This window comes from Ahaetulla prasina, chromosome 13 (genome assembly GCF_028640845.1).
Source record: "Ahaetulla prasina isolate Xishuangbanna chromosome 13, ASM2864084v1, whole genome shotgun sequence".
NCBI lineage: Eukaryota > Metazoa > Chordata > Lepidosauria > Squamata > Colubridae > Ahaetulla > Ahaetulla prasina.
The window spans coordinates 14,072,130-14,086,048 of NC_080551.1; the positions used below are offsets into that span (position 1 = coordinate 14,072,130).

Consider the following 13,919-nt stretch of genomic DNA (forward strand, 5'->3'; position numbering starts at 1 on the left):
TTTGGGGGTTGAGGAAAAGTAGTGAATAAATGCTTTCCTTTAATCTATGAAATTGAATTGAATTGAATACTTTATTTGGCCAAGAGTGATTAGACACGCAAGGAATTTGTCTCCAGGTCAGAGGCACTCGGTATACACTCAAAGCAACAGAGAGCATAATACCCATAATAGGAAGAAGTAAATGAGATAATAAAAAGGATAAATAACACTACAGCCACACTACGTGGGTTAATATGCATGGGTATTAGACAGCTGCAAATGAACATGTATCTGGCTTCCTTTTTGAAAATAGAATAGAATAGAATAACAGAGTTGGAAGGGACCTTGAAGGTCTTCTAGTCCAACCCCCTGCTTAAAAAGATGTGCTTATCCAGAGCATCCTGTCCCTTTCCCTACCAGATGCCACAGCTCTGACTGTTCTCTCCTCCTCTCTTTGCAGACTTATTATCTAGCATAATTCTATCTGCTCCTCTGGTCCTTCAGAATTCTTCCTCTAATGTTACAGAAGCTTTTGAGCATTTGTCATTCCTTCCTCTTGACACAGTTCAAGGGTTTCTCAAGGCTGTGCAGGTAATGTTATCAATATGTGATTGCTCAGAAACTGAGATACTTTTTAAAATCTATAATCTTTTTAAAAGCCAAATATCACTCAGTCATCACGAAATCTCCAGAACTGTGAATCCTACAAATTTGAAACTTGGCATGTATGTTCCTCTTGGCTTCTAGGTGCTTGTTAAGAAAGGATTTTTCGAAATGACCGTCAGATCATTGGTATTTCATATACAGTATTATGTTCACACGCTCTGATGCTAAGGAGTTAGACGTTCTACTCCCCCTCCCCACCTGAAAGGAACTCTGTCCCAACTGCCAGTTGCCTTATATTAATACACTTTGATGCTAAGGAGCTAGATGTTCTACTTCCCCTCCCTACCTGAAAATAACTCTATTCCAACTGCCAGTTGCCTTATATTAACACCCTCTGATGCTAAGGAATTATACATTCTACATAAATTTTCAAGCTTCAAGTGTCAATGTATCAAGCCCCATTGTAACTACTCATTAATTTTCAAGTTTTAACTGTCAATTTATCAAGCCCGATCACATAGTTTCATAGCAAAGCACTGGTATCCAGCTACTAGTACTATAGATAACTAGAAATGCAAAAGCATACTTGGACCAAAAACGAATCTTTAATCATTCAGGTTTTTTTTTTCCTTCTCCCACCCATAGAGAAAAGGCCCAAAGTGGAGCTTTTTTGGGGGGGGGAGTATTGTGATAGTTTTAAGACGGTTTATCAAATCAGGACGCATGTCAAAACCAACCCTTTCTATCCTATCCTTGTTGAGGTTCCAAGCTGCCATTTATTCCTTCTCAGAAATCCCTCATTTACCAAGACTGTGACACTCTTAACTTTGGTTTTCTCCCAGCCTTTGCTCAAAATAAGCATGTCCTTGAGGGACTCGCTGATCCTTGTTCTTCGCAAATCTATGTTCTCTGGGTAAGTTGTCTTCGTTTTCAAAAAAAAAAAGTATTTTGTGTTCGTTGATTTTCCCCTGCACAACCGCAGGGGAATGTGCAAACCGCTTTTTTTTTTTTAAAGGTAAAATTTAATAGAGCCATTTGATAGCTTTTATCTCCAAAATGTTTGCTTGAAGAGTTAAATAATTTTTTCCAAAAAGAACGATTGATGATTTTCAGGTAGAGAGCCTTAAAATCTCTGTGACAAGGAAAGTTAACAAAAGTTTTTTTTAAAAAAAATTATTGGGTTTTGGTGGCGAACAAGTAGCCCACCATTCTAATAAATTTTCAACCTGAGGTGGAGAAACACTACCTTAAATTTGTCTTCTCTCTTGATTGCAGACAACTAGATGCCCGCAAGTCAGCAGTTGCTGGATTTTTGCTCCTCTTGAAAAATTTTAAGGTTCTGGGGAGCTTGACCTCTTCCCAATGCAGCCAAGCAATTGGAGCTAGTCAGGTAAAAACAATGGCACTTGTTCCAGCATGGGTTTTTTTTTTTTTTTGCATTTATATCCCGCCCTTCTCCGAAGACTTGGGGCGGCTTACACTATGTCAACCAATAGTCTTCATCCATTTATATATTATATACAAAGTCAACTTTTATTGCCCCCAACAATCTGGGTCCTCATTTTACCTACCTTATCAAGGATGGAAGGCTGAGTCAACCTTGGGCCTGGTGGGGCTTGAACCTGCAGTAATTGCAAGCAGCTGCTGTTAATAACAGACTGCATTAGTCTGTTGAGCCACCAGAGGCCCTAGCTTTCCTGCAGATTCTAGTGTTTAGTTTGATCTGCAGCACCAATGCATATACTGGATGGGACATGTTTGAGAAATGATAGTGTTGTGGTCCACCAGCAGCCTGTGGAGCTGGCAGCGGAGTCAGACAGTGAGGAGGCTGGGGTGGACAATGGGTCAGTCCTGGAGGCTGGGGAAGGCCCGGACGAGGGCTCTGCGTCAGAGACAGAGATGGGGCCAAGGCCATCTGGGAGTGATGTGTGGACTCCGGAGCCTCCAGAGGCTGACAGCAGTGAGGCAGAGGAACAGGAAGAGCCTGTTCCTAGTGCACGCATGAGAAAAGCTGCCAGAAGGCAAGAGCAGCTAAAGCAAAAAGGACGACTGGGGAGTAAGGCCAGGAGATGATTTGCCCCTCCCATAAGGCTTAAAAGAGCAGCTGTGTTCTTTGTAGGAAAGCAACATTGCTACAATTGTTTCTTGTCTCCTGTTTCTGAACTTCCTGGGGTTCTTGCCAAGAAAAGCCTTGGCAGGGTGCCAAAGAAGAAAAAGGTTTGTGATAAGGCCGAAGGACTTTTTATGAAGGACTTTGTTTTGGATTTAATTTGGAGTGGGCGGGGCTGCAGTCGGAGTAGAAGACACATCCAGATTTTCACCCTCTTATACACTGAAAAATATGGCAACTTTTTTATCTCTCCGTGTAATGCTTCGTGTTATAGTTGAAGATTGATTGGTTGATTGCCTGGCTTTGCTTAGCGTGTGTGTGTGTGTGTATGACTTGTAGATAAAGCACTGTTCGACAGACAAAATCTCTGTGTACTGTATTTTGGTCCTGGGTGGTCTCAAACTGCCAGTCACACCGTGCAGGCACTGACAGATTCCCATGACTGCTCCTTCCTTCCAGGTGCAAGTAGATGTCCACGCCCGCTATAATGCGGCAGCCAATGAGGCCTTCTGCTTAGAGATCCTAGGCAGCCTGAGACGATGCCTGAGCCAGCAGGCTGATGTCAGACTCACCCTCTACGAGGTAAGAAGAGCTTCCTTTGGCGTTCAACTCAATTCCCCAACATTCCTACATTTCTAGCTGTGTCTCAAGTAAACTTGCGCCTTGCAGAATATAGAATAACAAGAGTTGGAAGGGACCTCGGAGGTCTTCTAGTCCAGGGGTCTCCAACCTTGGTCCCTTTAAGACTTGTGGACTTCAACTCCCAGAGTTCCTCAGCCAGCAGGAAATCCTATATACCGTTTCAGACAAACGTTTGTCCAATCTCTTCCTAAAAGCCTCCGCTAACTGTTGGAGCATCCACAGTTTCTGGTGGCAAGCAGTTCCACTGGTTGGTCGCTGTCGCCGTTAGGAAATTTCTCCTTAGTTCTAGGCTTGCTTCTCTCCTTGGTTAGTTTCCATCCATTGCTTCTTGTCTTCGAGTTCTTTAGAGAATAGATTGAACCCCTTCTTGGTGGATTGTGGGTGGTGGTAGACTTTCTGCTTCTCCAGTTCTTTTCTGATCAGTTTCAAGCTCATTTTTTTTAAACAAACAAATAAACAAACAAACCTTCATTTATCTTTCCAGGGTTTTTATGATGTCCTGCGCAGAAATTCTCAATTGAGCCATTCCATTCTGGACATGCTTCTCTCGCAGGTACAGGAATGACCATACATTAGAAGCTGGATTTAAGTGAAATGCCGACCAGAGTTTGGGGGTCACCCTTTTGAGTCTTGTCTCTCCATTGGTTTGGATTGTGATTCTGCTTTTGAAGAGAAAGCCCAAAACTTAGTTGATTGGATGAGGCAAAATGGCCGACTGTTTTTGCCTCAGAATAGGAATGTGGAAAAAGGATTTGCCATGTAGATGGGGAGGAGAAAGAACTATGGATCTAAGTCACATATTTTTCATGAGAGTAATGTTTTGAACATTTATAGCAATAGCCCTTAGACTTATATACCGCTTCACAGTGCTTTACAGCCCTCTCTAAGTGCTTTACAGAGTCAGCATATTTATAGCTACTCAAATGAATATCTCTGCAGATTCTCTCTCTCTCTTTTTTTAATTCATAAACATTTTGAATACAGTGTATTGTCAGAATATATCATTTACAAAAGAAAAAGAAAGAGCAGAAAGAAATATTAACACATAACAGATAACAATAGTTATAATGTAACAGAATAGTTTTGGTTAAATTTCTCTTTATGTTAGCTTATTTATAATTTGTTACTTATATTGGCATATTTATAACTATAAACCATCTTTATATTTAATTCATATATAACAATAATCTTTCTTCATCTAATTTCTACCTCTTATCTCTAACCGCTCATAAAATTTATTCCATCTGTGGAGATTCTCAATCATTCAGGTCATGTTACCCCAAATGTGCTTTTCCCCCCCCTAAAAGGCAGCTGGATTTTGTTTTTTGTTTTGTTTCGTTTTGTTTGAAAACATTTTGGTTCTCATCCAAGAAGCTTCTTCAGTTTTTCAGAACTATAGAAGTTTCTTGGAAACTGTAGAAGTTTCTTGGATGAGAAGTGAAATGCCGCCTTTGATATGACCTAAGCATAGCTCATAAAATCATCTGCTACGATGTCCTACCTGTCAATGACTACTTCAGTTTCAACCATAATACACGAGCACACAATAGAACTGCTCCAAACTCAATTGCAGAAAATATGACTTCAGTAACAGAGTGGTCAATGCCCTGCCTGACTCTGTGGTTTCATCCCAAAACCCCCAAAATTTTAACCTTAGACTGGCTACTGTTGACCTCATCCTATTCCTAAGAGGTCTGTAAGGGGGCGTGCATAAGAGCACCAGCGTGCCTACCGTCCCTGTCCTAATATTTCTTTTAATTGCATTCATTTTATGTATTCAATTCATGCTTATACTTATATATATTATCTAATAAGTACTCGACAAATAAATAAAAATAAAAAAATAAATAAAATAGGGAAAAAACCCAAGAAAGTCCAATTGTCTTTTGGAAGAGCACCTTTGGACACTCAAGTGAGTGGTTGTGTTCTACTCACAGAATCATCTATTGTAATGTCCTTCCGGTTAAAGACTACTTCAGCTTTAATTGCAATAATACTAGAGCAACTAATAGATTTAAACTTAATGTCAACCTCTTTAATCTAGATTGCAGAAAATATGACTTCTGTAACAGAATCATCAGTGCTTGGAATACTTTACCTGACTCTGGTCTCTTCCCATAATCCTAAAAGCTTTATCCAAAAACTTTCTACTATTAACCTCACCCCATTCCTAAGAGGATCATAAGGGGCGTGCATAAGCGCACAAACGTGCCTACCGTTTCTGTCCTATTGTTTTTCTTTTCTTCTTTCTATATATATATGCTTATACCTCCTTATATTTACTCATATATGTTTATATACTATATAATCTTTTGTATGATTCCTACATATATTGTTGTGACAAAATAAAAAAAAATGCATTATCCTTCATAGGCAAGTAGCAAAGGAGATTTATTTACCTCAGAACCCATTGAAGGAAATAAAAGTTGATTGATTCCTGAGGGAAGTGGTGCTTTTTTTTTTTTAATTTGAATTTATATCCCGCCCTTCTCTGAAGACTCAGGGCGGCTTACATTGTGTTTTGACAGAAGCAGCTCTCTTCCCCACTCATTCAGCAAATGGTTCCTCCATTCTGATAGTTTTTTAAAATCTATTTTTAATGGGGGAGCTTTCTCCTCCTCACTGATTATAGTCTATAAGTAAGAGATTATTATTTATCATGTAACAAATTAATCTCTTGTTTGTTGCAACAGATAAAACAATATTACGAAGCTGAACCAGACCTGCTGCCACCGTTAAAATTAGAAAAATGCATCCTGGCTCAAAGAGATCAAATCTTCTTGCAGGAACCTTTGGTGAGAAAGAATGAAAAAAAAATGGGAGCATTCAGATAGTAGTTCTTTTTAAAATACCTGTTTAAAATGTGTGTCTGAGTTTGCATTCTGAACCAACAAGAGGATATGGGCCTATGTACTACACATATTGAGTGACACGGTGGCGAAGACGCTGAGCTTGTCGATCGAAAGGTCGGCAGTTCAGCGGTTCAAATCCCTAGTGCCGCCTAATGGGATGAGCTCCCGTTCCTTGTCCCAGCTTCTGCCAACCTGGCAGTTCGAAAGCAGGTAAAAAATGCAAGTAGAAAAATAGGGACCACCTTTGGTGGGAAGGTAACAGCGTTCCGTGCGCCTTTGGCATTTAGTCATGCTGGCCACATGACCACGGAGACATCTTTGGAAAGCGCTGGCTCTTTGGCTTTGAAACGGAGATCAGCACCGCCCCCTAGAGTTGGGAACAACTAGCACATATGTGCAAGGGAAACCTTTACCTTTACCTTTTACTATACATGTTGCCATATTTTATTCATTGAAGGCAAATGAAATGCAGCTTTTGAAAAAAAAAAATCTAAGTTTTGGCTGACTTGAAATGAGAAAAGAGCATTTTTCATTCATAGTTTAATGCCACAATTCCTTCAGGCTCACCTTTTGTGCTGCATTCAACATTGTTTGACCTGGTATACAAACGTTTTAACTGCGCACCAGCAAGCTGAAGATCAGGAGGAGGAGGAGGAGGATAGAAGCTTCCAGCAAGAATTAGATAAGACGTTGGAATCCATCACAAGACGAATGATAAAGAGTGAACTGGAAGATTTTGAGCTGGTAATTGATTCATTTGTTTATTTTTGACATTTCTATGCCAATCTACTCCAAACAGCTCTGTGTAATATGTAGAAAGAAACAGCGATTAAAAACAACAGAAAAAATAGTAAACAATGTAAACCATAATAGTTATGTGGAAAAGCGAATGAGAAAGAGATTGAGAGCCGTGGTGGTGCAATTATTAGAATGCAGTACTGCAGGCTACTTCTGCTGACTGCCGGCTGCCAAATATTTGATTCTGACCAGCTCAAGGTTGACTCAACCTTCTATCCTTCCAAGGGAGGTAATATGAGGAGCCAGATTGTTGGGGGAAAGATGCTGACTCTGTAAACCGCTTAGAGAGGGTCTTATTGTTGGGGAAACACAGTATGTAAAGCACTATGAAGCAGTATGCAAGTCTAATTGCTATTGCTATTGCTATATAAAGCACCATGAAGTGGTATATAAGTGTAAGTGCTATTTCTATTGCTATTCAGCAATTTACAAATATTAGATGTGGTCTTTCTAATTTGCTTGCTTTTGAATGTTAGGATAAATCGGCAGACTTCTCTCAATCAACCGGAGTGGGCTTAAAGAACAACATCTATGCCATTTTAGTGATGGGGATCTGTGAGGTCTTGATTGAATACAACTTTAGTACAGGCAACTACAAGTAAGGAATTGAATTCTTACTTCTAAAGCTTCTGAGCTTTTGAGTTTATACGTTTACCTTTGGTGATGTGTGTTGCAGTAAGAACAAGTTTGAAGATGTTCTGAGCCTGTTCAAGTGCTACGCAAATCTTTGTGAAATCCTGAAAGAAAAAACAGGAAAGAACAAACTCTCGTCAACGAACAAAATTGCCCGAAGTTTCCTGTCAATGGGCTTTGTGTGTACTTTACTTACAAGTCTCTTCAGGTAAAAAAATGTTAAAGTCCTGATCATTCCCTGCATGTTTTGAAGGATCAAAAGCAGCCGACAGAAATGAGGTGGACTAGAAATGGCACTAGAAATACAGAAATGAGCTATAAAAGCCAGTCATAAAATCAGTCAACACCCATGGATTTAGACATGGCATTTGTATATTTTCATGAATGGGGCAGTTGCCTAGAGGTAGAACTCGCACCTCACAATCAGGAGGCTGTGAGTTTAATCCTAGGTAGAGGCAGATATTTCTCTCTCTGGGCACAAGGAGAATATATCTGCTGAACAAAACTCCACATTGGCGACAGGAAGGGCATCCAGCCAGTAAACACTCTTCTAGCTCCATTCAGTTGTCCAGACTTCACCCCGCAAGAGATTATGGGGTCGTTAAAAGACATTGATGATTTGTATATTTCTCTCTTACATACTCAGTCCAGAATTACCTTCCAACCCTTTAGGGACTCTGCCCAAAGCCACAAGGAGAGCCTGGCTGTTCTCCGCTCCAGCACTGAGTTCATGCGTTATGCTGTTACCGTAGCATTGCAGAAAGTGCAGCAATTGGATGAGACGGGGCAGACAGATGGGCCAGAGGGAGAGAACCCAGGGAAGATGTTCCAGTATCTTTGCAAAATCACTCGGTGAGTTAAAATGCTAAGTGGTCAAGAGGTTTCAGTATTTTAATACTATTTTTTTTTGTCTATAAGAGCTGCAGAAATAACATCTAGTAGAACCTATATACATTCTTAGAGTTTAATGCAGTATTAAAGATGCATGGACTTACCATATTTTTCAGAGTATAAGATGCACCTTAGTTTTTGGGAAGGAAAATAAGAAAAAAAATTCTGCCTCTGCCTACCAGCATCCATCGGTATTTATCTGGCTAGCGTCCTGTCAGTGTGTGAGAGAGTTGAGGGCTGTTTGGAAACTGAAACAGTATTTGCTGTTTGAGCAACAAGGAAGGAGACAGCAAGGAGCCTGGGCGTGGCTTAGCTCAACTGTTCTGTACTAAAGCTGCATGCTGTGCTGATCTCTGAAACTGAAACTCCTCCTCTCCTTGTGTTTTGCTTATATTTACTACCATGTTGGAAAACCTGCTTTTGGTATTGTATATTTATTTCATGTGTTATATAATATTATATATAAAGAGAAGTTATTGAATCCTGCTGAATCAGTTACTTGTGTGTGCTTTCTGGATGTGATTGCTGCTGCAAACTCTGACACGTCCTTGTAGCAAATAGCGAACAGCGAGGTCATCTTCAGCACGAGCAGCTGATTGGTGGGTGGATCGGCCTCCCGGAATACCCCCAATCAGCTGTTCCAGGCTGCAGGGATTGCCACAGACCATTGCCTCCTTACCTTGCGTTTTTGGCTACATTTGGTTTATAAGATGCACCCAAATTTTCACCCTCTTAGGGGGGAAAAAGTGCGTCTTATACTCTGAAAAATACAGTATTTGTTCGGTCTACCTGATCTAATTCTTGACTATCCTCCTCTCCCTGTAGAGTCCTCCTCTGGAGATATACCTCAATCCCAACATCAGCAGAAGAATTTGGGAAGAAGGATAAAGGCAAAAGCATCTCGTTGCTATGCTTGGAAGGCCTGCTGAGGATTTTTAACACAGTGCCACAACTTTATCCAACCAAAATCTCGCAGTTCCTCCAGGCTTTGGGTAATTCTGATTCTGTTTCATTCACTAACCCAAATTCGATTTCCAGTTTGTGTCCTTTTTCACACTGATTTTTCACTTCTGCTTGACTGCCATCTTTCCATTCTTCTTTGCTAGATATCGCGAATGAAGAGGACGAAGAAGTAGCAGAGGTGAATGTCACTGAGAAAGCTGCCTTCCAGATTCGGCAGTTTCAGGTGAGCTAAAGCATGTGATGATGACTGCTGAGCAGCTCCAAGAGATTGGAACATCGGAGGTTTGAAAATTAGTCAGAGCTCCAATTTTGGAGCATTTCTTGAGAAAAGATTCTGTAATTATTCCCAAGGTAATTTTCCCTAGAAAATCTTCCAAGTCTTCTAGACTAGAAATGGGACGCTTGGTTCTCAAAGCACTCATACGTCCTTTGGATAGCACTAGCAATAGCACTTAGACTTATATACCGCTTCATAGTGCTTCTACAGCCCTCTTCAAGCAGTTTACAGAGTCAGCCTCTTGCCCCCAACAATCTGGGTCCTCATTTTACCCACCTCGGAAGGAAGGATGGAAGGCTGAGTCAACCTTGAGCCTGGTGAGATTTGAGCTGCCAAACTGCTGGCAGCCAGTGATCAGCAGACGTAGCTTGTGGTACTGCACTGTCACCATTGCGCCACCGTGGCTCAATATTGGTTGTATCTGTTTATTGTGAGTTTCATATTTTCTTTTTGCTTTTTTCAGAGATCACTAACAAACCTGATCAGCAACACAGAAGAAGATTTTAGCAGCAAGGAAGCTCTTCTGTTGATCAACATCCTTGTGATGCTCTCAAAACTGTTGGACCCTTCCTCATCCCAGGTATGTATTTATTTATTTGTTTGGGGTTTTTTTTTGTATTCCCCCCCCTTTATTGTTTTTACTAATAACTCAAGGTAGTGAACATACCCGATACATCATCCTCCTTGCTACACTTTCCAGAATGGCAAGGAATTATTGAGTATTATAAAAGTACAATTGATTTATTGTAAAGTTTTTATTCTTAAATTGGTTCTTGAGTTCAGTCTACACTGAAGTTGAGTTCTGTTTTCAACTTCCTTGATCTATTTTCTTGTCTGTCTTTCTGTGTCTGCCTCTATATCTATCTACCTATCTATCTATCTATCTCTTATCTCTCTCATCTATCCATCTATATCTATTTCTCTCTCTTCTCTCTCCTCTCTCTACATCTATCTATCTATCTATCTATCTATCTATCTATCTATCTATCTATCTATCTATCTATCTATCTATCTATCTATCATCTATCTTCTCTCTCTCTCTCTCTCTATCTATCTATCTTCTCTCTCTCATCTATCCATCTATATCTATTTCTTCTCTCTCTACATCTATCTATCTATCTATCTATCTATCTTCTCTCATCTATCCATCTATATCTATTTCTCTCTCTTCTCTCTCCTCTCTCTACATCTATCTATCTATCTATCTATCTATCTATCTATCTATCTATCTATCTATCTATCTATCATCTATCTATCTAAAACCAGTTTCCAAAGACTTCTATAATAACTTGTTTCACTTCCTGTTGCTGCATTAAATGTTGGCGTGGTTTTTATTACCTTTGCCAAGACCACCACCTTTTTCAAGAGTCTGTTTTAATGATCTGTTACTCTTTTTATTAATTTTAAGTGCGCTGAAAGCTTTGTTCATTGAAAAATTGACTTTAAGTGACCGAGGAAGAATCCACTAATAAGAAATCAATTTCTCTACATAGTTTGTACAGCTGTTATCATGGACAGTGAAGCTTTGCAAGGAAACTAGTTTGGGTAAGTGTTAATTGCTTCAGTGTGGATTTGGGCTACTCAGTACCTCCATGTAACCAGTGCAGATCGGAAATTGGCTGAGCACCTGATTTAAGTGAGTGAGCCAGTAGCCTTTTATCCCCACTTTTAAAGCCAATTACGTTCATTGTGCCCACCTTAAAGTTTTTGCAAATTGGAAATTTCAATTATGGATAATCCCAATTAGTGATACCATAATTCATGATGATGATGAAAAATGAGGAAGAATTATGTCTGGTTCCCCAATGAACTAATCAGTCATGTCTTATTTAGCAATAGACTTATATACTGCTTCACAGTGCTTGATAGCCCTCTCTAAGTGGTTCACAGAGTCAGCCTCTTGCCCCCAACAGTCTGGCTTCTCATTTTACCCACCTTCGGAGGATGGAAAGCTGAGTCAACCTTGAGCCTGGTGAGATTTGATCTGCAATCTCGGCAGTCAGCAGAAGTAGCCTGCAGTACTGCACTCTAACCACTGCGCCACCATGGCTCATTTGAATATACTCACAGAATTTTATAGCAAAAAAATAAGAAAATAAAATGCAAACTACTAAAATCAGAAGAGTCTAACCGTGTACAGGAGAGTGATTGGTTTATGCCTTTAAAGATGAGCGAGGCTGAATCAGCCACATTCAAATGTTTTCAAAATTTGTTGATAAGAGCTTTTTCTTGTTCTCTGCAGAAGATGCTCCTTGCTGCAAAGGTTTACTTTCTCTGCTTTTCACACTGCATGCTCTTGTTAAGAGCCCAGTCACCATTCTGCGTGATCTTGCCCAAGACATCCATGCTCAGCTGGGAGACATAGACCAGGTGAGGAAGACCAGGTGGGCTTTAAAGGTTGAACTCGAGATGATGCATTTGCCAGAGTAAAGATAATCCAACATTTCCCCTTTGTAATGTGATTTCATACGGGGCATTTGAAGTATGAACCTAGCTTGTAGCTTACCGTGCCAGTTGTCATGTTTTTACTATTATCAACAAGCTATGATTAAAACAACCCATTATAAACCTGATCAGTTTATTTAACCTTTAATGGGATTCTTGAAGTGGCAAATCCTCCCAGTAGAGTTACTTTATAGGGAAAATGGGTGGCATAAAAATTAAATTAATACATAAATAAGAAATTAAAAAGTTTTGCTCGTATCAAGGAAGATGAAATTCGAATTCTCAACAACTGAGAAAGAAATCTTGGGGCAGTTACTTTAATACTATCTTTTATAAGGTTGTAATGAAGATAAGATAGTGGAATAGAAATCAAATAGCTGAATCAGCTCCTTTAATTCTGTTAATATTCACAGGATGTTGAGATGGAACATCAGTGCCACTTTGCCATCATGAACTCAAAGACTGCAGCTCCTACAGCTTGTGTAAGTTATATTGGGATCCAAGAATGCAGTGACTGAATCATGAACGATGCTATTTAGAAAAGAGCATCGCACAGCACTTTGCTTGTACTTATGTGGTGTTAAGTTGTCTCAACCTGTTTTTCTCTGTCTCTTTAAGTTGATGGTTTTGAGTCAAGCAGACAAGATCCTTGAAGAGGTAGATTGGCTGATCAACAAGATGAAAAACTATTTGGGATCCGAGGCAGCAGGTAATATTTATGAAGGACCTCTGTGAAACGTTTGGATAATTGCCTGTTTTATGTCAGAAGTGACTGCCTTTGTGGAAAGCCCAATTACGACCATTAAAGAAATCTAAGATCATCAACCTTCAAATTAATATAACTAGGACTTTGTCTTGGTATTTGCAAAATGCGAGCCCCCTACTTTTGTCAGATCAAACAAGTAGATAGGATTAAGTATATTAAGATCCTCTTTTTCAGAAGAGATCCCAGCTATATATTTTGGCTATAGAGAGGAAAAAAAATAGGTCGTCAACAAGAATAAAAGAGATGAGTAAGGGAGTAGAAATGCAGCTGATCACAAAATCATGGCAGTTTAATCTTCACGGAGTGAAAGGGAGCCTCCAGATGTGCAGATCAGATCTTATCTGTTTTCTGAACATTCTGCCTAATTTTATTCAGTTTTATTCTCTGTCTTTTTATTGTTTAAGAAAGTTGCAGTCGAAGATGGATGTTTTCTGACCGGCTTGATCCAACAAATATAATGGTGGCCACATTTTGGATCTAATGAAGTCTTATTTTAAAACTTACATAACAGTTCCCCTGTATTTGCTCAAAACAGCAGGAAACTAACCGTCGTACCCAATTTTGATGATGAAATTATAAATGGCTCTAAGAATGGAAGCATTAAGGGATTAAGGGGCAAGAAAACTTTAGAGTCACAGGCTCTCTTCTACCATGTGTTAGAAGCCTACTTGAACCAAAAGTGCTTTTTCAGGAGGCAACTGGACTTTCTTGTTTTTTTCTTAGGAAGACGTTTCACTTCTCATCCAAGAAGGTTCTTCAACTCTGACCAGATGGTGGGGAATGGAAGGATTTACCATCCGGTCAGAGGTGAAGAAGCTTCTTGGATGAGAAGCAAAACATCTTCAAAAGACAAAAACAAGAAAGTCTAGTTGCTTCCTGAAAAAGCGCCTTTGGGATAACCATGATCTGGATGTCTAAGAATCTCTACAGAACTTTAAGCCTACTTGAACCACAGCT

At 39.7% G+C, this 13,919-nt stretch overlaps 1 protein-coding gene across 6 annotated transcripts in view; it reads left to right on the forward strand.

The window, feature by feature from the left end:
• Window positions 1-13,919, forward strand: part of FANCI (FA complementation group I) — a 34,710-nt gene that overhangs the window by 13,598 nt on the left and 7,193 nt on the right. For 5 of the 6 annotated variants that reach the window (XR_009152028.1, XM_058156420.1, XM_058156421.1 and 2 more), the window contains 17 exons: window positions 440-570; window positions 1,428-1,498; window positions 1,861-1,975; window positions 3,155-3,277; window positions 3,822-3,890; window positions 6,031-6,132; window positions 6,751-6,933; window positions 7,464-7,585; window positions 7,664-7,828; window positions 8,293-8,472; window positions 9,337-9,503; window positions 9,618-9,697; window positions 10,215-10,331; window positions 11,245-11,296; window positions 11,994-12,121; window positions 12,610-12,678; window positions 12,815-12,905. Coding sequence is in view for 5 of the 6 variants with exons in the window: in XM_058156420.1 (XP_058012403.1) it covers window positions 440-570; window positions 1,428-1,498; window positions 1,861-1,975; window positions 3,155-3,277; window positions 3,822-3,890; window positions 6,031-6,132; window positions 6,751-6,933; window positions 7,464-7,585; window positions 7,664-7,828; window positions 8,293-8,472; window positions 9,337-9,503; window positions 9,618-9,697; window positions 10,215-10,331; window positions 11,245-11,296; window positions 11,994-12,121; window positions 12,610-12,678; window positions 12,815-12,905 (1,965 nt within the window). In the remaining variant the exon portion in view is untranslated. The remainder of the gene's footprint in view (window positions 1-439; window positions 571-1,427; window positions 1,499-1,860; window positions 1,976-3,154; window positions 3,278-3,821; window positions 3,891-6,030; window positions 6,133-6,750; window positions 6,934-7,463; window positions 7,586-7,663; window positions 7,829-8,292; window positions 8,473-9,336; window positions 9,504-9,617; window positions 9,698-10,214; window positions 10,332-11,244; window positions 11,297-11,993; window positions 12,122-12,609; window positions 12,679-12,814; window positions 12,906-13,919) is intronic. The other variant, XM_058156424.1, reaches the window with a different exon arrangement.